The sequence below is a fragment of the Macrobrachium nipponense genome, chromosome 1 (genome assembly GCF_015104395.2).
Source record: "Macrobrachium nipponense isolate FS-2020 chromosome 1, ASM1510439v2, whole genome shotgun sequence".
In the NCBI taxonomy this organism is placed as follows: domain Eukaryota; kingdom Metazoa; phylum Arthropoda; class Malacostraca; order Decapoda; family Palaemonidae; genus Macrobrachium; species Macrobrachium nipponense.
In genome coordinates, this window is record NC_087200.1 from 85,727,075 (window position 1) to 85,752,501 (window position 25,427).

Genomic DNA, 25,427 nt, shown 5'->3' on the forward strand with positions numbered 1-25,427 from the left:
AGTCCACCTCCGAAGCACTGCCTGGCGTGTGAACTCAGACTGATGTGCCAAAGAAGGCTCCGATAACAAGGGAGATGTAGCGAACTGGGCAGCAGTGATGACTTCTCAGGTGAGAAGGCGGATCAGAGAAGACGACTGGGAGTGATGTCACAATTGGTGGTGATGTCATGGCTTCCCCTCAGACGCCACTGGCGGAGGAATACACAAAGACGGATCCCGTGACATCATCAATGGAGCCGATGCCACAGCGTCACTCCGACTCAAAGCAGCAGACACTGGCGGAGCAATATAAGATGGCCGACTTCTGCTACCCACGAAGACGAGGCTGGGAGGAGGGGGGATGGCCTGGCCAGACCGGGGAGGGGGTGTGAGTCTCCACAAAATGCGTTAGTAACCCCTCCAAGGATGGGGCACCCCCTAGCCTGAGCGTCTTCCAAATAGCCACCATTTTGGATGCCTCTGACTCTGGAAGAGAAGAGATTGATGAAAAAGCCTCACCCTTCTTGGGAATCAAATAACTTCCTGAGGAAGAAGGGCTACATAACAAACATTAGCCTGGTGGCCTCCCGATACTTCCATCGACAAATCAATGGAAGAAAAGGAAGGAGACGCAGGGACAACGCTACCATGGGGTTGACTACTGCAGGAGACAAAACATCAGGAAGAGGTGAAAAACCTTCCCAAGTAGGAAGAGTCGAAACCCTCCGATGTTCTCTCTTGCCATAAAACAACCTTCACTGCTCCTTAGGCCATGCCTAGCATTCCGTGCAAGAATTCGTAATAGTACAAAAATTAGAATTACACCTACTGCACATTATGTCGCTGCCGAAGCCAGAAAACGACGGAAAACCTGGAACATGGGGGCACATACACTGACGCCGAGAAGGAGCAGAAGCCATAATATCAGCCAAACACACGCACACACTAAACACAAGCGAAACGGGCAATGAGCCGGGAAACGGCCAAAAGAGGTTAATATGACTCTCACCCAGGCGGTCAAAAGAAAGTCTGATGCGTGTTCATAGGTGAATGGTTTTCGACCATCCTTCACCCGATCTACGCATGCGTTGCTAGATATCACAAGATTCCTTGCTTTCATCTGTTTTTTAACCGGATCCAGCTAGGTGCAAGAAATTATCCTATTGTTAAGACCTCAGGTTTGTAGCTTTGAAAAATACAAATTGTCTTAGAAAATTTGTCATATTTCCAAGACATCATTCCAGTTTATATTTTTGCTTGACCATCTTTTACTTTCCTTTCTTTTTGTAAATATGTTTCTACACACTTTTTCTGGTATTGGTATCAAAAACTTTTTCATTAACGTTTTATTCTGCTACATTTCTTTAATTCCAAACGTCTTCCTCACTAGCGTTTCTAATCTGTGTGCATACAGTACTACCTCTTCTCCCAGTTATCTTCCTTGGATACTACACTACTATTTGTCCCATGTACTTGTTTAATTATTCTTGCCTTTAGAGTGTCATATGGAAGTTCGCACACGCGCTTACTCTTGCAATATTCCTTCAATCTTCCCTCTAAGAATTCTTATAACAGATTTGCCCATATCTGATTATTATTATCATACTTTTGCTGACAGTACCTCTCATATTCAGTGAGATATTCCTATGTCTTTCCCTTCCTCAAATCATATCTGGCAATTTTTGGGAGTTCCCTAAGAAACATAGTTTGTAGTCCCTATTGCAGTTTCAACAGTTTCATATTCCTCTTCCTCACTATAACTTAAAACAAATCACTTTCAGTGTCCGAACTATCTTTCATCACTTCATACCCTTTCTGTTTTGTCTTGGACTTCTACTTTAATCTTTTTCATATCTGTCTCATCTTCCTCTTCCTCACTACTTAATCCATGACTATTATCATCTACCCATCTATCCTTCTCTTCCCTTGTCAAACCACCTCCAACAGCTCCCAAGTCTCTTCTGTGTACCTTTTTAATGGCTCCTTCTCCTATCCTCCTTCATTCCATTATCTCCCAATCCTTTTTTAACTTGAGTTATTTTTCTGTCTACTAATTCTCCTATCTCTGTCCTTATTCTTATTGAATGTTCACTGGAAGCTTCTACCATCCCAACTGACATTTCCATTTGTTTACTAAAGCCTTCCAAGCCTTTGGCTATCTTTCTATCCACCATTTCCCCTATCTCCAACTTCAATTTTTTTAATTGCGCTGTTGAAGCTTACACTGCCTCAGGCAGCTGTTCTCTTTTCGAACTAAACAACCTCTCCCCCACTGTCATCTCTCTCTCACCTTCCATATTTCCTCCTGCCATTTTAGCAATTACATACTCAATTACATTACTCTACTGTGGCTAGATTTATATAGCAAGAGTAAAGTGTAGGGCAGATGGTGTTGGGTGAAAATATGTAAGGCTATTTGGACAAAGTTTTCCTTAATACTAATGTATTCTAGAACTACTACACAGCCAAACAAATTACAAGGTTACCAAAATCAGTGCAAATGAAAAATATAGATATAATATGAACATGAAATGCAATAAAGCTCTTTATTTTCTTGAAAAAATAAGGAATTTCCAAGGAAAATATACCATTGATACAACAAATCTCTTTACTATGCTTGCACACTAGGCACCGCTTTAAATCACAAAGTCACTTCAAAGGCTATTAGGCCAATTTCAGAAACAATAATTGACAAAGTTCATGTCTTCATCAAAGGGGCAATATTCATACTTTAATCCATAAGAAAAACAAGAACCATCCATAGGAGCAGAAGTTCGACACGTATAACAAAAAAGAAAAAACAAACTTAACAAAGAAACAAAAGTAAAGCTAAAAAAATTAATTAGATAAATATTAAACTTTTCAAAACAAACCCATTTACAAATTCATTGCCATATAGAAAAATGTCCACATACCACAATGTCACAGTTAAACTGTTGTAGCCTCAAATCGGGGAGGAGAAACAACTGTTGAAAATGTGAGGATTGGAGCCTCTGGAAAATTACCTGCCATCTGTTTCATTAAAAGGAGAATGTTGACAGGTAGAAGATCAGATTCAAAAGTCGTCTTCTGACTTACAGACCCTCCCTTCAGCTAGTTCTATGCAGTCGCTAGTTCTCAAATATAGATTTTTTGTATCTGCGAAGCCGTTCAAAGTCTGCAAGTCATGTGCCGCAAAACGTATCAAATCTATTGTCTTTTCAAGTATTTTAGGTATTGGGGGGGTTTGCTGGTATCTGAGAGAAGGGGTAGGAGGAATGCTTGGAAGGAAAAGATAATATAATTCCTCCAAGGGGGAATGCGAAAGAAAGATTTCCTGCTCAGCCATTAGCTAAGACGGAAGGCTCTGCCTCATGTATTTGTGACATAGTGCGGTGTGTATGAATGATCGGTGTCATCACCATTGTCATATGCATTATTCAGATCTGCAAAGTGTATTCTGATCATCTGCATCATCTATGCATCTGCCTGGAAGTCGAAGAGGAAGACCTATTTTCTCGAAACTGAAATGCTTGCCCTTAAGTTAAAGACAAAGGAAGGAGCCACTTTCATTTTGGCAGCAGTCAACAATTTGAAATCTGTTATTGAGAGAAAGAGAGAGCAAGAGGGAGAGAAACTTTTCAAGAAACTGTCATTTCATGTTGAATTTTGAATTTTTATAATTTCATTTTAAGAAATTGTTATTTCATACCAAATTTTGAATTTTCATCAGTTCTTTTTTTATCGTAGAATAAATTTATATGAAAACGATTACATAGTGAACATGCCGGACAAAGAAACTGAGACAGGCGCTCGTAACCAAATTTGTTAGGCCTAACGGGAGTGAAGACAAGCATGATCCGCCAGTTCCCGAAACCTCAACTGGTTCACAAAGCCTTCCTTCAGCAGAAGAACTCTTCATGGAGGATGAGACAGAGGAGTTTGAAGGGTTTTTTGGCAAAGGATAGGTAGAGGAAATTCCATCCAAAAGGTTTTTTAAAGGAAACGACTGTATCGTACAATACACTTGCACCCAATGGTGGCATTGTTTACGTGTGGGAGTGTTCACCATCCTGTGTGTAGTTTTAAACTTTTTCAAGTTATTAAAACCTTTTTAATGTTTTAGATATCCATAAGAACAATCTCATATTAGAAAAAAATTACAGTATAGTACATAGAAACTATTGGAAATGGGTAGCATAAAAAAATTTTGACTGGATAAGTTGCCGTTTGCCTTGGCCCTAATGGAATAATTCCCATAAGGTATGTGTTTCGAAATGTGCAAATTTTCAATTCTGCGAAGCTGTGCATCGACCAAATTCTCGCATAATTGGGGAACATACTGTATGTATATACCACCTTTTGAGGTTTCTAAAGTATGTTAAGGCTGATGATCTTGCTGATTGCAATTTTTTTGGAATCCCGGTAACAACAAAAAAGATGATGTACATGTGTGAAGATGGTTATGCATTGCTCATTTGTATAAAGTACAGAGAATATAGATATCCTGTTTATGGTCTCATTAAAATACATCAACTTCTCTACACAAGAGCACCTCAATACAGATAATGCCCACCTCATCATCTGTCAAGTGAACCTCTCCAAAATCTTGGGGCTTCATATACGTACCATATACTGAGGCAATACTTAGTAATAAGGAAGTGGTTTTTAGATAGAAAAGAAAATGTGTCTTTGTATGTGTAAATTGCAGTCAAAGAGCTGATGACTTGTTTATGTGCATAGTTTTAAAGATCAAACAAAGACACATTGCCATTTTACTCACAAATATAACAAACCCACAGACATGATAACACTTATGGGAGAACCTTGTTTTGGGATATACATAAGATGTTAGTTGTAGCCCTCGTGCCGTTGGTTTTAGTCCCTTGACTGTGAAGCATTTGCAGGTGGAATGCTCCAGTCTGGACTTGAGAATGTTCTCTCGTTAGTGTTAGGTTGAGAATAGTAATTATTATCTTCCATAGATTTTGGAAAGCAATGCTGAAATTTATTTTCAATTCACTGAGGAAATTTTTCATAATACGTATAAATGTTTTATTTTGGATAATAATGATTTTTATGACTAGTTTAGTGATTTGGTTTATTTTTATGCTGGTGTGGCTTGTCTGAATGTGGTTTTAGATGATAACTTTTTTGGCAAGTTCAGATTTTTCACAGTTGCTTTATATTCAGCATCAGTGACTCTTGTCGTTATGTGTACGACTTTCACAGCTGTGTTCAAAAGGTAAGCTCTTCATGTAGTATTCATTTTAGGTATTATTATACTGTAATAACAAGGAAATTACCAAGAGCATATACTATGTTTATTATAGAAAGCAAGGTGTGCAATGAGAGAAGGTATGTTCAATGCATATTATTATAAATAACATAGTTCATCAGTATTAAGATGTAATTAGTACTATAGTATTCCTCCAGTGTAGCTGTCTCATCTTAGTCATGAAAAATATATGTATTTCAGTCACAAAAGTGAATGGGCAACCTTCTTATTATCTGCATAAGCTGGCTATGTTGAGACCTTCCCTAGTGGTGTTCTAGTGGTTTAGCTAAATGCAGACTAAAAGGTACTTTTCTTGTTCTAAAAAAAAAAAATATGTCCAGTTTCATGGTCTTAATTTTTTAGAATGATTAATCTTACAGTTAGATCCTGTTCAAATAGAAAGCAATAATAAAATCTTAATTTTCAGCATCTGGTAATCACATGAATTCAATTGAACAAGTTATTTCAAAACGAGCCGAAGTAACTGCTGTGGATTCCCTGTCGCTGACGAATTATTTGAATCGTCACTACTATCAAGTATCTGAGCTACATCTTTTTGAATCATGGGGACCTCTGCCTCCACATCCCATAATGATCAGTACCAGGTTATCAAGTAAGTGTACTCTCTCTCTCTCTCTCTCTCTCTCTCTCTCCTTATCTCTCTCCTCTCGTCTCTCTCTCTCTCTCCGATTCTCTCTCGCTCTCTCTCCTCTCTCTCTCTCTCTCTCTCTCTCTCTCTCTCTCTCTCTCTCTCTCTCTCTGCCTCCAGGTTTAAAAGGTCTTGTACAGCAATCACTTTAGTCAAATGTGAAATGTAAAATTGTGTTGAGGATTTAATGTGGACAGGTTCTGTGACAATGTGAACACTTCATATTTCAGTGAGTCACTGGTTTTTATGATTAATAAAAATGGATATCATTATTTTTCACAAATGCACTATTAAGTGAACCAAATGCTAGATTAACAAGTCAAGGTAAACTGATGTTCTAAATAAATGTGTGATAATTATACGATATTCAAATTGAAACACTATTCAAGCTTAGTACATTATAATGAACATCTATATAAGATAAACAACTTCTGGAACTTCAAAACTAAGAAGGCAAGGATATCTTAACAATGCAATCCCAAAGGACTTACACAAACTGAATTAACTTCAGATATTAAGTATAGCAAATCAACCATTAGGATGATGTAGAAAGATACAATGGCTCAGCAAGTAAACTTGCCCTAAGTTGCACTTCATATATTTAAATAATTAAATGAGCTAACAGTGCTATGTTGATATCTTGATTGTGTTGGATGTATATGGAGAAAGTAATATGCCTTGCATATTATCTGGCTTGGTTGTTCCACTGATTATAGAGGGATTTATTGTAAGTCTGAAACAATCTTAGTTCCAGCATGAGGATTAGGCTTACTATAGTATGTCTATATGTGTTAGTGTTATCCTTTAAGGAACAACAGGAAAGGGAATTAAGAGGCCCATAATAAGAAGAGGGGAGACTAAGGGTAAAGAGGAAGATATGAAAGTAATGGATTTGGAATCTGCAAGGTGTATTAGGAAGTAAGAACATTTTTGGAATAGTAAAGGAATTGAGAAAAGATACCAAAGGAGGCAAAGGATGTGAAAGGTGAAAACTGAGATGAGAAGTAATGATCATTAGAAGTACCATTTTGTTCATACGTGAACAAACCTTTGGTCTTAACAATAGAATAGGATAATTTCTAGCTCCTAGCTGGATCCGGTTGAATCGCAGATGAAACCAAGGAATCTTGTGAGATTTGGCAACGCTTGCGTATATCAGGTGAGGAGTGGTCAAGGACCACGCACCTATGCCACCGTATTAAATGTCGATATAAATTGTCTGTTGGGTGCCGATTGGACGTATGGTACGTCAATATAAAAAAGTTTTTTTAAAAATTCGCGGAAAAATAGTTATAGGGCGAAAACTTTTGAATCACGCGCCTTGGGGGATGCTGGGAACTCATGGATCAAGTCGTTGTTTTGTTTACAATCGTCAACCAGGCGCGCAAGCGCGAATTTCTTTCTTCTCGCACTAAAAAGTATCAGCGACACATCTCGGAAATTATTTCGTCACTTTGACATTATTTTTGCACCATTTTATATTAGCCGTTACATGGAGTATTATATATGAAAATGTGTGCAATTTCATGTAGAATACAACAAAAAACAACTCATGGTTGTAGCTTTTATCAGTTTTGAAATATTTTCATATAAATAATGATGAGTGCCAAAATTTCAACCTTCGGTCAAGTTTGACTCTACCAAAATGGTCGAAAAACGCAATTGTAAGCTAAAACTCGTATATTCTAGTAATATTCAATCATTTACCTTCATTTCACAACAAATTGGAAGTCTCTAGCACAATATTTCGATTTATGGTGAATTTATGAAAAAACTTTTTCCTTACATCCGCACGGTAACTCTTCCGATAAAATCATAAATTTTTTTGTGCGATTGTCGTAATGTTTGCACCATTTTAAATTAGCCGTTACATAAAGTTTTATATATGGAAATGTATTCTACAACTAAAAACAACCCATGGTTATAGCTTTTATCAGTTTTGAAATATTTTCATATAAATAACGATAAGTGCCAAAATATCAACCTTCGGTCAACTTTGACTCGACAGAAATGGTAAAAAAATGCAATTGTAATCTAAAACTCCTACATTCTAGTAATATTAAATCATTTACCTTTATTTTGTAACAAATTGGAAGTCTCTAGCACCAAATTGGAAGTCTCTAGCACAATATTTTGATTTATGGTGAATTTATGAAAAAAAAAAAAACATTTTCCTCACGTCCGTGCGGTAACTCTTCCGAAAAAAATCATAAATTTTTTTGTCTAATTGTCGTAATGTTTGCACCATTTTAAATTAGCCGTTACATAAAGTTTTATATATGAAAATGTGCGCAATTTCATGTAGAATACAACTAAAAACAACCCATGGTTGTAGCTTTTATCAGTTTTGAAATATTTTCATATAAATAACGATGTGCCAAAATTTCAACCTTCGGTCAACTTTGACTCTACCAAAATGGTCGAAAAACGCAATTGTAAGCTAAAACTATTACATTCTAGTAATATTCAATCATTTACCTTTATTTTGCAACAAATTGGAAGTCTCTAGCACAATATTTCGATTTATGGTGAATTTATGAAATAAACTTTTTCCTTACATCCGCGCGGTAACTCTTCCAAAATAATCATACATTTTTTCGTTCGATTGTCGTAATGTTTGCACCATTTTAAATTAGCTGTTACATAAAGTTTTATATATGAAAATGTGTGCAATTTCATGTAGAATACAACTAAAAACAACCTATGGTTGTAGCTTTTATCATTTTCGAAATATTTGCATATAAATAACGATAAATAGAAAAAATTCGTCCTTCGGTCAACTTTAACTCGACCGAAATGGTCGAAAACTGCAATTGTAAGCTACACACTTACAGTCTAGTAATATTCAATCAATTACCTTCATTTTGCAACAAACGGAAAGTCTCTAGCACAATATTTCGATTTATGGTGAATTTTTTAAAACGGCTTTTTTTTTTACATCAGTGCGTTACGAATTCATGCATCATTTTGTGATAATATTTTCTCTGTGTTGCCTTGATCATTTTACAATGTGTTATATACCAAAATGATTGCAATTCAGTGTAGAATACAACGAAAAAAAATGAACTCGTTAGCTTTAACTGTTTTGCTCACAGGGCGATTTGTTTACAATTATATATGAAAAAAAATTTTTGCGCTGTCATATATCCCAATATTTATATATGATAATGATATTTTTTTCATTTCTGATGGTTGCATAATAAACTTCAGGCAATGAAAAAAAAAAGGAGCCAAAAATGAACTCTTAATCTTGAAAACTAAGCATGCTGTGATTTAAAAAAAATATATATTTTTTTCCGCTTCGGCGCTCACTCGCGAACGCCGCCAGCATACGGGAGACGATTTTTAAAATACCGCTTCGGCGTTAAAGGGTTAACTGCCTGAGTGAGTTATGTTTGACCTCTCTCAGCCTTTCCCCGGTTCATTGCCCGTTTTGATTGTGTTTAATTTGTGTGCTGTTATTATGGCTTCTTCTGCTCCTTCTCGGCCTCGTCAATGTATGTGCCCCGGAACTTTAGGTTTTCTATGTTCTTGTTTTTTTACTTCGGCTGCGACTGATCCCCACATCACATTTAGTAGGTGTTGCTCTAATGTTTGTACATAACGAACCCTTGCACGGAATGCTGTGGGAGGGTTTTTCTTCTCCTCTTCCCAATGCTTTGTCCTCTGCTGCGGTCACACCCCATAGTAGTGTTGTGCCGTTGTCTCCTTCCTTTTCTTCCATCGATTTATTATTGGAAGTATCAGGAGGCCCTCAGACTGATTTTTGTAATGTCACCCCTTCTTCTATGGGAATTTTGATTCCCGAGAGGGAGGAGGCTTTTTCATCATTGTCTTTTATTGCAGAGTCAGAGGCGTCCAAGATGGCGACGCTTTGGAAGTCAATGGGCCTATGGGGTTCTCCGTCCTTGGAGGGTTTGTTGACGCACTTCATGGATGCTTTCTAACCCTCTCCTCATGCTGTCCAGGTCCTCCCCCCTCCTCCTGGCCTCGTCTTCGTTGGTAGCCGAGGTCAGCCATTTTGTATTGCTCCAGCAGTGACAGTTGCCACTTCTTCAAGTCAGAGGGAAACCGTGGCATCAGCCCCACTAGTGACGTCATTTTGTATCCCCCGCCAGTGGCATCTGCTTCCCGTTAGAATTGAGGGGAAGCCGTGACATCATCGTCACTTATGACATCACTTACATCGATGATGTCACTCCCAGTCGTCTCCTCTGCGCTGCCTCGCTCATCTGTGTCATCATCATTTGCTGCCGTGATGTCATCTCTGCCATCCAATTCGCTGCATCTCCCTTCCATGTCGTTGGAGCTTTCTCTTGCCGAGCCATCTGAGTCTTTATGCCTGGTGGTTCTTAAGAGATTGGACTCTGTTTTGGAAGATAAGTTGGCTGCCATGTCGGCTGGGAGGACTGGAAGCAAACGTGTTTCATCGCCCCCGCCTCCTGCAAAGAGATTGTGTAAGGAGCCAGTACTGTCTTCCTCTGCGCTCCCACTTCTCCGTCTTCAGGGCCTATTCATCGCCGTAAGGATCCCAAGGCGCCTGTCAAGAGGTCGAAGGTTGTGAGCGCGGAGTTGGTGCAGCAGGAGTCTTTGCCTGCCCCTCTCCCCGGTACTTCCAGGAGTTTGACTCCGAGGGATTCTCATTCGTTTTTGAGTGTGAGGTTCCTCTCCAGCTCATGTTTGTACGCTTGCCACGCCCGTGCCCGTTCATGGCCATGTTAAGGGGGCCGGCCGGAACCCCTATATATGGTGGTATTGGGCGAAAAATGCAGTCATGAAAAAATTCATGGAGCTTCATATGGCAATTGAGAATACGTATACGAAATATTTCGTCAAAATTCCTCTTATTTTCGTAGTTACAGGGAAATTAGTTAACATAACTCAATAAGCCTAAAACACTGATCCGTACAAGAAAATGCAATATTTCTTCTATTATCGTAAATTTTTATCATTATTGTCAAAGAAATTGGGAGAAATGGCATCTGTAGACATTCCCCGAGTCGAGAAGGAGACTTCAGGCTCAGCTACCAACTTTACCAAGTCCAGTCATGAATTAGTGCGATCACAGACATCAAGTAGTTTACAAGTTCCATTTCACCTCTTGACATTCGCTTGCCTTTACGTATGTTTATGTATGTTTCGGCAAGAATTTCATCATGCCAATGAGGAAAAGACGAGGAAAACATCTCGCTAACATACAGACGGAGAAAAATCGCTCTAGTATTATTACAGAATATCATAATATACTTGTAGTTAGTGAAGAGAGAGGGTAGGGTTGCGTAGTAAGGGTTGCTTAGTAACGCCCCCTTCTTGCCTGACAGTACACGTCACACTGTGCCCAAGGCTACGATCTTTGAAGAAAGAGATCTTCATTTATGATAAATAACAAAGTTTTGGTTTTTTAATACCCAAAATGGAATATGAAATTCATAATAATCATGATTTATTAAATTGTCTTTGTAAAAAAAAGAGTACACCTTCGAGTTTCACCTCTAACATTCTCTTGCATTCACGTTTGTTTATCTTTGTTTCGGGCAAGAATTTCTTCATGCCAAAGAGGAAAATACAAGGAAAACATCTCGCTAACATACAGAAGAAGAAAATTCACAGTAATAAGCCGAGTTAGTGAAGGGGAGAGAGAGAATTGCGTAGGAAGGAGTGCCCCATCTTGCCTCGAGCAGTGCCCCAGGCTGCGATATATGAGCAAAGGGATCATCATTTATGATAAAATTATGATAAATAAAATAGTTTTGGTTTATTAATACACAAAAAAAAATATACATTCATAATAATCATTATTTATTAACATTGTCTTTATAGAAATACGAAGGAAAACTTTGAACGCCCGTATCTCAAAACTATACTTATTGACCTTCAAAATCTATCTTCTCACTTAGTTTTAAAGCTATAACATTGGAATTTGGTATATAACTCAGAAAGACATTATAGAACAATCAAATAGAGCCCTTTTTTCCCATTTTTGTTTCGTATTTTTTTTTATAAATTTTTTTCTCCTGATTTATAGGGTTTATTTTTTTACCATATTGAAAAATTCATATCTAGCAAAAAAATGACTTTTAGAAAAAAACTCTCCATTTGATTGGAGGTCTACATCAGGTCTATATATGGTAGTAATCCCAGGTCTTCATATTAAATATCAAGGGAGGAGATAGAATTTGAAAAATGGTTATTTTCGGGATAAATCGCCCTGGCATCACAAAACCGAAGGTCAGAGGCGAAAATCATATGTGGTTTGGAGATGTCCCAAGTCACCTTATTATGTGGTATGAATATCAAAGTCCTGTCCTTAAAAAATGGCATTAGCCTGCTGGCCCCCTTAAGGAGTCATCTGGTGATGTTCCTGGTGTTGTGGTTAGTTCATTGCGGGAGTTGACGCTTGGATCCAGCCCAGACAGGTTAATTGGTGTTTCGAGCTGTTTGGCTGCTGGTTCTTACCTGCACACCTTTCTTGTCGTTGGTCTCTCTTGCCGGAGCAGGAAGATGGAGACACGCAAGAGTTTTTGCCTTCCGTTTCAGAAGTTGTTGATCTTCTTCGTGGTTTTAACAATTTGGAGAGTAGGACTCAGGCTCGGTCGTCTTACACTCCTTCCTGCTTGGAAGCCTGGCTGGGAGTTACACAGGATCCCAAGTCTTCGTTTCAACTTCCCTTGTCGGGGCACGTCCAATCGGCTTTGCATAAGGTTAACGGCTCTATTTCAGATCAGGACAGTTCACTTCGCTCTAGGGGCTCTGCCAAGCTGCTACCCCTGCCTATCACGAGGCATAGGAAGTACTATGCTACGAACTCTGCCTTTTTGATGTCAAATCATCTTAACCCGGACGTCCTTCACCTGAAGCCGGGATTGATTTTGGAGCAGGTGAGGTCGGTAGCTCCATCGTTGTCTCCACAAGATGCCTCAGCGTTGGAATCTATGGCAGCCTCCATGTTCCAGACAGTTTCTTGGCTGGACTTCTGGTCTATGGTCATTGCCAAGATAGCCTCTGACAGGTCCCCAGAAGGGTTGGTGAGTGCGTCCTCTCTGGCCAGTTTGTTGCAGTCCGGAGGCAAGGCATATTCGTATATGGTGCACCTTAGTGTTAATTTATGGACTAACCTTCTCCTGATTAGAAGAGATGCAGCTTTATCCAGGATGGAAAGTTCAGTTGACCTTGAGTCCTTGCTTGCGTTGAGGAATAGGGATCTGTTGGAGTCTCAGTTTTTGTTCCCTCGTACCGAGCTGGAGGATGCAATAGACCAGCGCTGGGCTGACACCAAGGACAGATTGGTGCACCAGGCTGTGTCTAAGTCAGTTCCGTCCTCGAAGACGTCCGGCTCCCCCTCCTCCCCCTGCCCAGCAGGAGTCACAAAGATCGTCGCCTGGTAGGCCGTCGAGGAGTTCAGTTTCGGGAGGGTCTCCCCATTCGTCCCAGACTAGGTCAGAGGACCATCGTCCCTTTTGCTCCCGTTCCTTTTCCTTTAAGGGGGCCGGCCGGCTAATGCCCTTTTTTAAGGACAGGACTTTGATATTCATACCACTTAATAAGGTGACTTGGGACATCTCCAAACCGCATATGATTTTCGCCTCTGACCTTCGGTTTTGTGACGCCAGGGCGATTTATCCCGAAAATAACCATTTTTCAAATTCTATCTCCTCCCTTGATATTTAATATTAAGACCTGGGATTACTACCATATATAGACCTGATGTAGACCTTCAATCGAATGGAGAGTTTTTTTTTAAAAGTCATTTTTTTGCAAGTTATGAATTTTTCAATATGGTAAAAAAATAAACCCTATAAATCAGGAGAAAAAATTTATAAAAAAAAATACGAAGCACAAATTGGAAAAAAGGGCTCTATTTGATTGTTCTATAATGTCTTTCTGAGTTATATACCAAATTCCAATGTTATAGCTTTAAAACTAAGTGAGAAGATAGATTTTGAAGGTCAATAAGTATAGTTTTGAGATACGGGCGTTCAAAGTTTTCCTTCGTATTTCTATAAAGACAATGTTAATAAATAATGATTATTATGAATGTATATTTCTTTTTTGTGTATTGATAAACCAAAACTATCTTATTTATCATAATTTAATCATAAATGATGATCCCTTTGCTCATATATCGCAGCCTGGGGCACTGCTTGAGGCAAGATGGGGCACTCCTTCCTACACAATTCTCTCTCTCCCCTTCACTAACTCGGCTTATTACAGCGAATTTTCTTCTTCTGTATGTTAGTGAGATGTTTTCCTTGTATTTTCCTCTTTGGCATGATGAAATTCTTGCCCGGAACAAAGATAAACAAACGTAAATGCAAGAGAATGCCAAGAGGTGAAACTCGAAGGCATGCTCTTTTTTTACAAAGACAATTTAATAAATCATGATTATTATGAATTTCATATTCCATTTTGGGTTTTAAAACACCAAAACTTTGTTATTTATCATAAATGAAGATCTCTTTGCTCAAAAGATCGTAGCCTTGGTGCACAGTGTGACGTATGCTGTCAAGCAAGACGGGGGCGTTACTAAGCAACCCTCCCCTCTCTTTTCACTAACTACGCATTTATTATGATATTCTGTAATAATACTAGAGCGATTTTTCTTCGTCTGTATGTTAGCGAGAGGTTTTCCTTGTCTTTTCCTCATTGGCATGATGAAATTCTTGCCGAAACATACATAAACATACGTAAACGCAGGCGTATGTCAGAGGTGAAATGGAACGCGTAGACTACTCGAAGTCTGTGATCGCACTAAATGGACTTGGTAGCTGAGCCTGGTCTCCTTCTCGACTCGGGGAATGTCTACAGATGTCATTTCTCCCAATTTCTTTGACAATAATAATCAAAATTTACGATAATAGAGGAAATATTGCATTTTCTTGTAAGGATCAATGTTTTAGGCTTATTGAGTTACGTTAACTAATTACCCTGTAACTACGAAAATAAGAGGAATTTTGACGAAATATTTCGTATATGTATTCTCAATTGCCATATGAAGCTCCATGAATTTTTTCATGACTTTGCATTTTTCGCCCTATACCTCCATATAAAGGGGTTCCGGCCGGCCCCCTTAAACCAAGAAGGGGCCCCAGGGGCAGAGCTAAAGGGGGTTGTCGGTAGGTTAGGTGCCTCTCCCTCTCCTATGCAATGTGTGTGTGGGGGGGGGGGGGGGGGTTGCCTGGCAGGCCATTGGGCCAAGTGGCTGAGTTATGGGCCGGAGAAGTGGGTGGTAGATGTCCTTCGTGCCTTTCGACTTCTCTCCTCCTTTCTTGGACAAGCCACAGCTCAGGAAGGCATATCCTCCAGATTCTTTGAAATTCTTAGCTCTTTGGGAGGAAGTGCAGAAGATGCTGGACAAGGATGCGATGGAGGAAGTGGTGCATCCATCTCCGGGGTTTTATAGTCACATCTTCATGGTGCTCAAGGCGTCGGGAGATTGGAGACCTGTGATCAACTTATCCACCTTGAATCACTTCATCAGGTAGACACAGTTCAAGATGGAGACCCCACCTTCAGTGTTGGTAGCTGTGAGGGTATGTTGCGACTTTATTTTTTTTTTCTCTTTCTCTTTATTATTAGTCAGTCTTTCTTCGGTAGCTTGGTTGTATTTGTTAAGGTTATTTTTTGTTATATGGGATAACCTTTATCTAGATTGCTTGTGGTTGAGTTTTTCTTTTCTTAGGAACTTGGTTATATAGTAGATGACTTACACTGGACTTGTAGATTCTGAAATCATATCAATTCGTTTCCTTTCATTTATCCAGTCTCTCAGGAGTTAATCTTGGGTATGTGGATGGACTCTTGGCAAGTTAAACACCACTTTTTTTATCTGACTTATTATTAATAAACACAAGTTTCACTGTTAGTACACTACACAAAAATTCACAGAGAACAGAGTTTACACCGACACAGCCTATCCACCCAGTGTTACGTTCTTGACTCAACTTTTCTCAGACTTCAAGTGAAGCCTGAACCTAACTTCTCCATTTTAGCTCCTCCTTAACTTCAACTAGGATACACCCTACTTCTTCTTGAGTGGTTTTTCCTATTTCCGGTGCCACCCCTAGATAAGTCTTATTGGTTGCTCTAATCTATAGTAACCACCCACTCGAGGTGTCAAAGTTCAGATTTTCCACTAGAGTCAACATATTCTTGCTTGTGTTTTGTCTCATTTTTCCAAATTGCTATTACTGCAATGTGCTCCTACCACACTTCTACCTTCTCTTCGCCATCATCTACCATAACTCTACCATCACTCTACCATAATTCTACCTGTGGATTTTCCTATCTAATTGTCCCTACATATATTTACAGACTTCTGTTCATTCCTAACAGGAAGGTGACTTCCTGCTGTCGATAAACTTAAGGGGGAGATACTTCCAGATCCCTATACATCTGACGTCCAGGAAGTTCCTTCGCTTCTCTCTCGGGGACAAGGTCTTCGAGTTCAAAGTCCTGTGCTTCGGGCTGACCACAGCCTCTCAAGTGTTCACAAGGGTCTTCTCTCTCTTATCAAGTTGGGCCCATGCTCAAGGGATCTGTTTGCTGAGGTACCTTGACGATTGATTGGTCTTAGCAGTTTCCAGGGAAAAGCTTCTGCAGGACAGAGATCGTCTGCTTCAGTTTTGTCTAGAACTGGGCATTGTGGTCAACCACGAAAAGTCAAACCTTGTACCCAGTCAGAGGATTCTCCACCTGGGCATGGTCATCGATACGGCAGTTGCAAGAAATTTCCCGTTGGATCAAAGGTTGGAGAAGTTGTGAGTGGTGGCACGTGACTTCCTGTTGGAACCACATCAGTCAGCTCGTCAGTGGCAAGTTCTTCTGGGAGTTTTGTCTTCCTTGGAGAAGCTGGTACCTTATGGGCATCTTCATCATCGGTCTCAACAATGGAGACTGGGGAAATTCTGGTCTCCGGCGGGGGACTCACCCTTGTTAAAGGCTCCTCTGTCTCTGGAAGTGAGAGAAGACTTACGTTAGTGGTTGGACGACCGAAATCTTTTGAAGGGTGTCCTTCTGCGTTCTCTCCCACTTGACTTCCTTCTGTTTTCGACACCTCCCTCGCAGGTTTGGGGTCCTCATTTAGGCGGCCTCATTGCCTCAGGTATTTGGAGTTTGGAAGACAAACAGCAGCATATCAATGTCTTGGAGTTGAGGGCAACCTTCCTTGGTCTGAAGGAGTTTTGGGAGAAGGTAGAGGGTAATTCTGTTGTTCTCATGTCAGACAACACCACGGTGGTCGCCCATGTGAACAAGGAGGGAGGCCTGGTTTCACGTCAACTTCACACCTTGACCGTCAAGGTTCACTGGTGGGTGGTCAGCAATTCAGTAAAGCTCTCAGCCAGGTATATCCCAGGCAAACGGAATGTGGTCACAGACAAACTCAGTCATCGGGATCAGATCCTAGGCACAGAGTGGTCCCTTCATCAAGTTGTAGCAGACAAGCTCTTCCTGGTTTGGGGGAGACCTATGCTGGACCTTTTTGCAACTCCATTCAACAGGAAACTGGAGATATTCAGGTCAGTGGTTCCAGATCCTTGAGTTAGCAGAGGACGCGTTGCAACATCCCTGGGACAACCTGGAGATGTATGCTTTCCCTCTGTTTTGTTTAATCTGTCAGGTTCTGAAGAGGTTGATGAGTTTGCAGGGTCTCAGGATGACTTTGGTAGCCCCTCTGTGGCCTCAGGTGGAATGGTTTACAGATCTGCTGTCGTTCTTGTCGGATGTTCCGAGGGAAATTCCCCCTTGGCAGCATCTCCTGTGTCACCCGCATGCGGAAAGATTCCACCAATCAGTAGAATCCCTGTCTCTTTAAGGTTGGAGGCTATCAAGTATCTCCTCCGAGCTAGAGGCTTTTCTCAGAGAACAGGGCATATGTCCAGCAGTCTCAGAAGGTCGACCTCTGTGGTTTACCAAGGCATATGGCGATCTACTGTGATTGGTGTCGTTACGGGGTTTTTCTCCACTCGCAACCTCTATTCAGCGAATAGCAGACTTTTTAACCTTCCTCAGAGATGAGAAACATTTGTCCATTTCTGGCATTTGAGGCTACAGGGCAGCCCTGAGTTTAGTGTTACACCTTAGAGGTATCGACATCTCCCCTTCCTGGGAACTTTCCCTGCTAGGTAAGGGGTTCTCCTAGAGAGCTCAATTCTCCAACGTGGGATGTTCCTTGGTTCTCAAGAGCTTCACCAAGGGTCCATATTAGCCTTTACGTCGCTCATCTGACAGGAACTTGACGCTCAAGACAGTTTTCCTCCTGTCCTTGGCATCTTCAAAGAGGGTAGGAGAGCTCCACGGTCTGAGCCATGATGTGAAGCAAACAAGGGGTTGAGGGTCAGTGTCCTTCGAATTTGTCCCGGAATTCTTGGCCAAGACCCAAAATCCTTCTGTTCATGATGATAGGTTCACTTCATTTTCCATTCCATCACTGAATGACTGTGGGTGATGATGCTCAAGAGCTTTTGTTGTCTCTTGTCTGGACCCTGCGATGCTATCTTAAAAGGACATGGCACCTTAGGCCAGGCTGCCGCAGACTTTTTGTTTGCATAGGATGTACAAAGAAAGAGGTTGAAGAATACTATCTTTTTTTGGATACAAGAAGCCATGAGACAGGCATACTTGACTCTTGATGATTCCTCCATCAGGTCTGTGCAGGCTAGAATGCATGACATTAGGGGTATTGGTCCCTCTCTGGTTTTCGTAAAGAACTTGGCTGTACATAGAGTGCTGAGCGCTGGTACTTGGTTACGCCAGTCCACGTCACCTCTTTCTATCTTGAGGATGTTGCCCACAGATCTATGGACACGTTTTCCCTGGGTCCTGTGGTGGCTGCCCAACAGGTTGTGTAACTCAACGTGTGGCTCATAGTTGCCCTTAACAGGGCACTTTTGTATCTTACCTAAGATGATTGTGTGGATGAGAGAATGAGTGAGCTGGCTGGTCTCTTTCTTTCTCTTGTACCTTTCCTTCTTCCTTCGGGCGGGTTAAGGAATAGACACGTCATTCGGTGGACTGCTCTGATACAGGTATGTAAGTTAGTCATACTGATAGTGTGGTCGCTCAATATACAAATATCCAACCCTCTATTCAGTATCATATGCTCCACTCCTTGGCAAGGGGGGAGTTCGGAGCAGTAACAAACCCTGGTGTATTGGTTTGGTATTGGACAGTCAAAGTTTCTCTTTTCTTCCCCATACAATCCACTCTCCCATATATCATTGTACGTCACTCAGTGTCTGGGTAGTTAGATATCAGTTTATTTAGCTTCTCACGGGCCTCTGTCCCTCTCCGGAAGTTATTTCTTCTGGAGCTGGACTGATTGGTAGGCCCCCAGCCAGTTTAGGATGTCTTGTACCTCCCTCCAAGTATGAGTCTATCCTATTGTTAAGACCGAAGGTTTGCTTGCGTATGAACAAATGACAAATTTTCTAAGACAATTTGTATTTTTCATAGCTACAGACCTGTGGTCTTAACATTGTACTGCCCACCTCTAGCTGCCCCTCTGTCTGCTAAAACATCCTGATTTGGGAAAGACTGACACGGTGGCGTAGGTGCCTGGTCCTTGACCACTCTTCACGCGATATACGCATGCATTGCCAGATCTCCTTGCTTTCATATGCGATTTAACTGGATCCGACTATGCGCTAGAAATGATCCCATTCTATTGTTAAGACCTCAGGTTTTTAGCTATGAAAAATACAACTTGTCTTAGAAAATTTGTCATTTTAGGATTTTATGAAGAGGGAATGAATGGGAAAGAGATGGTGTTGAATTGACAGAGGTACAAGTAGAAAAATGAGAATTGATAAGGCTCTGAGACCGTCAGGATTAATATGTAATTTCTTGAAAGGATTTGAGGGACCAATTATTAAGTGTTCACCAAATGTCCATCAGATCGATTGAGCTTCTGTTTTTGTGGAGACTGGAGATGCAGATCTCTCCTTAAGAGAGAACTTTGTTTCAGATACACTTAAAACACCTTTGATATTAGTAACTTTGTAGAACATTTCAGTCCAAAGTTATGAGTGATAACCTTAAATAGTGTTCCAGACCAAGTTACATGAAGTCCCCAGTTAACGACAGACTCAGTTATCAGTGATTTGGTTTTATGGCACTTGTCTAGTGTCAAGAATAGATGTTTTTTGGCATTATAATGCGCTGATTTCCAGTTATTGGCGCAATTACTAACTGGTTATCAGCCCCAAAAGGTTATTGGCACTATATAAGTGCCATATGTTGCTGATTTTCAGTTCAGCCATTTTTTATCGTCAACCCATTGGAATGGAACACCCATTGATAACCAGGGACTACGTACCTGTATTAACAAAAAATTTTAAAGCTATCCATACAGCTTTGTTGGGACCAGAGAGCAGAAATTTGTCTTACTCTTGTGCAGGGGTTGCTACGTTAATAGGAAATTTGAAGTATTTCATCATAATTCTTTCATGTCAATTATTAATCCTCAGTCTTAAGTTTGTTGAAATTATGCTCGGCTACATTTGAAGAAGAATAAGATAATAGAAGTATTAACATTTTGATGCCACAAAATATGGAGTTGTAGTAATTATGGTAATAATCCTCCTAGATGCATGGAGAGCTTACAGTTGTTTTGTGAAATACCATGCATACTTATTATATCCGTGTCAACTCTAAGTTGATTATTGCCCATACCCATTCTTTGGTCTAACGGCATCCTGGGGGGGCTGACCAAACAAAACTATTTGTCCATTTTTCCCTTACCAGGTTTTGCTGTTATGGTCTTGACAAAATATCAGAATCAAGCCCAAAATCTTTATCATGATGTTTTTGGAGATGCATTTGGTTAGCTATTTACATCCATATTACTTAAATGCAGAACTTATTGTGTACTCTTAATTTTAAGCTTTAAATACTGGAGAGCATAAGAGTGAGAGACTGTTTAAACATTTCAGATATTGCAGTTATAGTGTAGAGTTCACAATGAAGGAATTGTGTAAAATATGAACCTGATGCCCTAAATTTCAGATGAGCTGAAGGCTAAGATTGAGAGTGCCTTCCTAGACATAAAAAATTTACCGGAGTGGAGAGAACAACTGGCCACCTTTGGTGTTTCTTGTTTCCGTCCAACATCATCAGATAATTATTTGGACACAATGGATTTACTGGAGTCTACTAAGTCATTAACTATAGAAGAAACATATTACTAAGAGTAACTGAAAATTTATTTATACACCTATGTCAATTAATTTCTATATACCTATAGACTTTGTTCTGATTTATGATCCTGTGGTGTATTACGTACACTGCTACTATTCATATTGAAGCTTGAAGTACATTACAAATCATTTTGATACGTTAGTGCCTTCTGTACACTTTTGATGTAGGTATATGATACTCATTCAAAAGTATCGGAACTTCTATAATCAAGTCTCTGTTTTTAATTTCCAGACTATGTGCCTTTTTTGTTTTAAGTAGATAATTCTTTTTTCTCTCATTTAGTCAATTTCACATAACCCAGAATATTGTGGTATACTTTTTGCTCATGAATAAGATGATGTTTTTATATTTTAAATATTTTTTGATATATTGCCCTATTAATGAATAATGAAGACATGTTTACAGCATGTGTTCCTAACTGGACATTACAATAACAGATTCATTTCTTTGTGTTAGATATAGAATTTATAGTCATGAAATAATAGTTATATGGTGTGAACTATCAGTGATCTTGTGGGGGGGGGACATAATTGTTTCCAGATACCCATCAGCATAGTCTGTTTTATTTAAAACAGGTGTAGATAATGGGGATGACATTGTTTTATATCCTGTTTGATTTAGTGATATAACTGTCATCATTGCTGTTTGATGTCATAGATTATTGCAGTTTGGAATTATAAGAAAAAATTTATTGGTTCTCATATAACACTAGATCTGAAGTGTTAAAATATTGGCAAATTTAAGATAACTAAGTTACCATAGATATTGGTAACTGTGAGTGCCTTAGTGTCCATTACTGCCATGTATTACTCAGTGTTGTTTGACTGTTAATAGAGGATCACCTTCTCAGTTATGTGTTACAGAAGCATCTGTTAGACTTATTAAGTGTAATTGAATGCACTGAGTATTAGCCCTCTCAATCAGTCGTGACTTACTGACACATCATCCAGAGGCCAAATTGTGTTACTTATTACAGCTCTGACTCCATGACCGACAGGATTTATAAAGGCCTTGCAACTGAAAGGGTTAGGATTGCAAAAACCCTTTGAAGGCTAACTAGTACTTCATATTACAAAAACCAGTCCTTTGGGTCTCACGTCATATTTTTTATCCTTATAGCCAGTCCTCAGGAAGAAAGCGTTCAAATCACAGCCTCTAAGAATATGTGGTTGATATTTTTTTATTATATAATTACAAGAGGCCAAGTCGTAAGTCTGTAGTAAAAGGGCTAATTTCAGTTATTACAGTCATAGTAATTAGCTGAATTCTAATGCTTAAAATTTGTTAATCTTCATTTTTCTGAGCTATAAAACTTTTGTTAAATTTTTCTTTGTAGATACGTGTTTTTAATCAACGTTCTGTTTGTACTTGCTTATATATTTGAGTTTAGTTTCATAATGTTCTAGTCTAGTCCTGAAAATGACCATGGATTAATAGCTGAAGCAGCAGTCAGCCTAAGAATTAGTTAATAGAACAGATTAGGAGTTTTTCCTTGGGAATAAGAAGTTCTGGAAATTGCTGAAGTGTTTTCAGGGTGTTCTTGGTGCCACATGCACATTAGCTTTTGATGAAAATACTTTGCTAAAAGAAGCATACTAAAAAGTGGGTGGATGTGAAAAAGCTACTTCATCACTGAGGGAACAATACCACATTTCCAAGAGAGTATTGCCGAATTGTCAGCCACCTTTATGATCAAAATATAATCACCCTGGAAATCCAAGGAAGCTGGGACCAGTTTACTTTACACATTTGAAACTGGAGGTGTGAAAACCTCTCAGGAACTATGTTGGACACTGATGGTCAGCCTTGTAACAAGAAACATTGCTACCACCTTCTGGGGATCCAAGAAATCTAGGACTGGCATGGGTTGCAAGTTTAAATTTGTAGGAGGCCTGAAAGCCTTGCGATATGAACTGGGCTGGACACAAGTGGCTGCAGGCTACTAGGATTCACTTTGGAGCTGGATTTATTCATGGAGTAGATTCCCAGTCAATTAAAGTATGTTAATCTTCATTTGTTTGAGCTGTGAAAAATGTTAGATTTTCCTTTTGGTTTCTTGTTTCTAATCAGTTTTTTTGGCCATATTCGTCTGTACTAAATTGGAGTGTACAGTAGTCCCATTGTGGATCTGATGTAGCCCAGAAGATGACCGTGGGTTAGTGGCTGAAATAGCAGTTCAATTGGCTTAAGAATGAATTAATGAAGTGACAGACTAGCTGTTGTTGTATGTTTCTCCAAGACTTCACCCTGGAAGATGTGAAGTATTGGGAATTGTGGAAGTGTTGTTAGAGAATTATTAGTCCCATGTGTACTAGTGCGCACACATACACAAACAATCATGTTTTGTTTATTTTATATACATACAAAAATGCTTTTTGTCCTATACAATAGTTGTAATCTGTATTGTTAATTTCTTCTCCCAGTTAGTGTTTGTTAATTGTGTTATCTTTGTTTAGATTTTTTTCATGTTGATTCTTGTTCCAACCTAGTTCTGCCTGTTATCTTAGTGGTATTTTGAGACATTAGATTATGTTTGGGAGTAATTATGCTGAATTTTTTCAGAACTTTGTAGACCTCTTCATATGTCGTTAAACTTTTTTGCACACCTTGGAAAAATGTCATTTCTTTAACTTTGCTTCCCTTTCTCAGGATAGTACTTTTGTACTGAACATTATTTCAAGTCTCATTATATGCAGCACTTCATTATGCAGATGCTCATATGTTTATTTTAGTATTCCCTGCACAACTGGAAACATTTTTCATAATTGCCCATCTTTTGTAAGTTCTGTATATTTAATTTATCTAAACCATTTTTTCTGTGTGATGTAAATTCTCTGACATAATCATAACAATTGCAATGTAAATTCTCTGACTTAATCATAACAATTGCTATACTAATAAAAGGTTTGGAAGTGTCTGCTATGTGATTTACCTTGTTTATTGGCATTCAAACATGAGTATCATGGACTCCCATTTAGTGATAAAAAGAAATATGCTGTATCCTAGATTTCTCCTACACTTATGAGTAATCTAAAGTGATCTTTTAAAAATGTAACTATTTTATCAGTAGTAGTTCAATTGACTACGTAATCAGCACTTAAATATTTGTGTAATCTAGTAAACTGTTACTATTTTGCCATTGGTTCAGTAAACTGAAAAGAGGAAAGGTGCATGCATTAAAATAAGAGGAAACATGGATTGATGCAAAAGGGAGGAATGTTTTCTGTCTTTGACCAATGGATATTTAATGAATAAACCACATGACTCATTCCCTATATGGAGGAGGAGTGCAGGTGATCATTAACTATTAAGCACATTTTATGTAAATGTCTAAGCTTCAATCAACAGTTAATGTTAAGTTTTGAAAACTCGTAGAAGAGACGTGGCCATGTGATTGAGGTTGAGGACCAAGAGAACAGCCCCGTCAAGACCGTTCCTTCACAATTGACATCTTGAAGGGAGTCTTATCATCCATATAGCCTTGGAAAACACTTGTTCCTTGAACTAGGACGAGTACATGGAGATGAGATCAGAGAAACCTCTTGAGGAGAAGTCCGATCCGTAGATTGGGTGTTCTTTGAGAGGACGCTTCTCTGGATGTGTGTACTGCAGCATAGGAGTCAGGAACTGGGCAAAGTTTGGGCTAGGTGTTGCCATTGGAATTCCATTCAACACATATTTTGGATCTTGCTGTCATGGAAGATTGTGAAGGGCATCCCTTGTGGTCAGGATCAAAGTGGATAAGGATATCAAGGCTACCAACCAACAGGAACCTAATTTAAGTTAATACAGTGCAGAATGACCTCATTGGTCTTGGTCCCATTGCTTGGCCTTTGGCCTAAGCCTCACATTCCATTCAATGGAAGTTAGAGGGATGAATGCTGAAGTGACAGTGAGGAACCATCTGTTCCTGCTTCCAGATGATCTGTTGACACCAGCGACCCTAGCACTATGTTACTCCACTGCATAATACTGTGCTCCTGTGTGGGAAACATCAAGTCACGCCAAAAGAGTGGGAATTGAGCTAAATAAAGCTTGCTGACTAATCACTGGCACACTGAGTGCAACACCCCTGCCAGCTTTGCATAGACTAGCCAGCATTGCACCACCTAACATTCATCAAGATGCCATGGCTAGAAAGGCAAAGACCAAACAAGCAAATGATCTCAGGCACCCACTCTAAAACCATCGTGAAACAAGAAGTAGTCTGAAATCATGTAAGAGCTTCATGACAGTGAAAGAACTAGAGACCCCAGACCTATCAAAATACAGACTGCAGAAATGGAGAGAGAGCGACAGTCAGACTACTAATAATGCCCTCCCTGACCTTGGTGAGGACCTGCCCTG

General features: G+C 39.5%; 2 protein-coding genes across 5 annotated transcripts in view; one reads left to right on the forward strand and one right to left on the reverse strand.

The window, feature by feature from the left end:
• LOC135219425 (uncharacterized) overlaps positions 1-23,995 on the forward strand; it is a gene marked incomplete in the record, with an annotated part of 88,272 nt that extends 64,277 nt beyond the window's left edge. Inside the window, 2 exon segments of the mRNA XM_064256200.1 lie at positions 5,664-5,849; positions 20,889-23,995. Of these exon segments, the coding sequence (XP_064112270.1) occupies positions 5,664-5,849; positions 20,889-21,070 (368 nt within the window).
• LOC135219427 (choline/ethanolaminephosphotransferase 1-like) overlaps positions 1-25,427 on the reverse strand; it is a 433,147-nt gene that overhangs the window by 294,600 nt on the left and 113,120 nt on the right. The gene's annotated exons all lie outside the window — the stretch shown is intronic.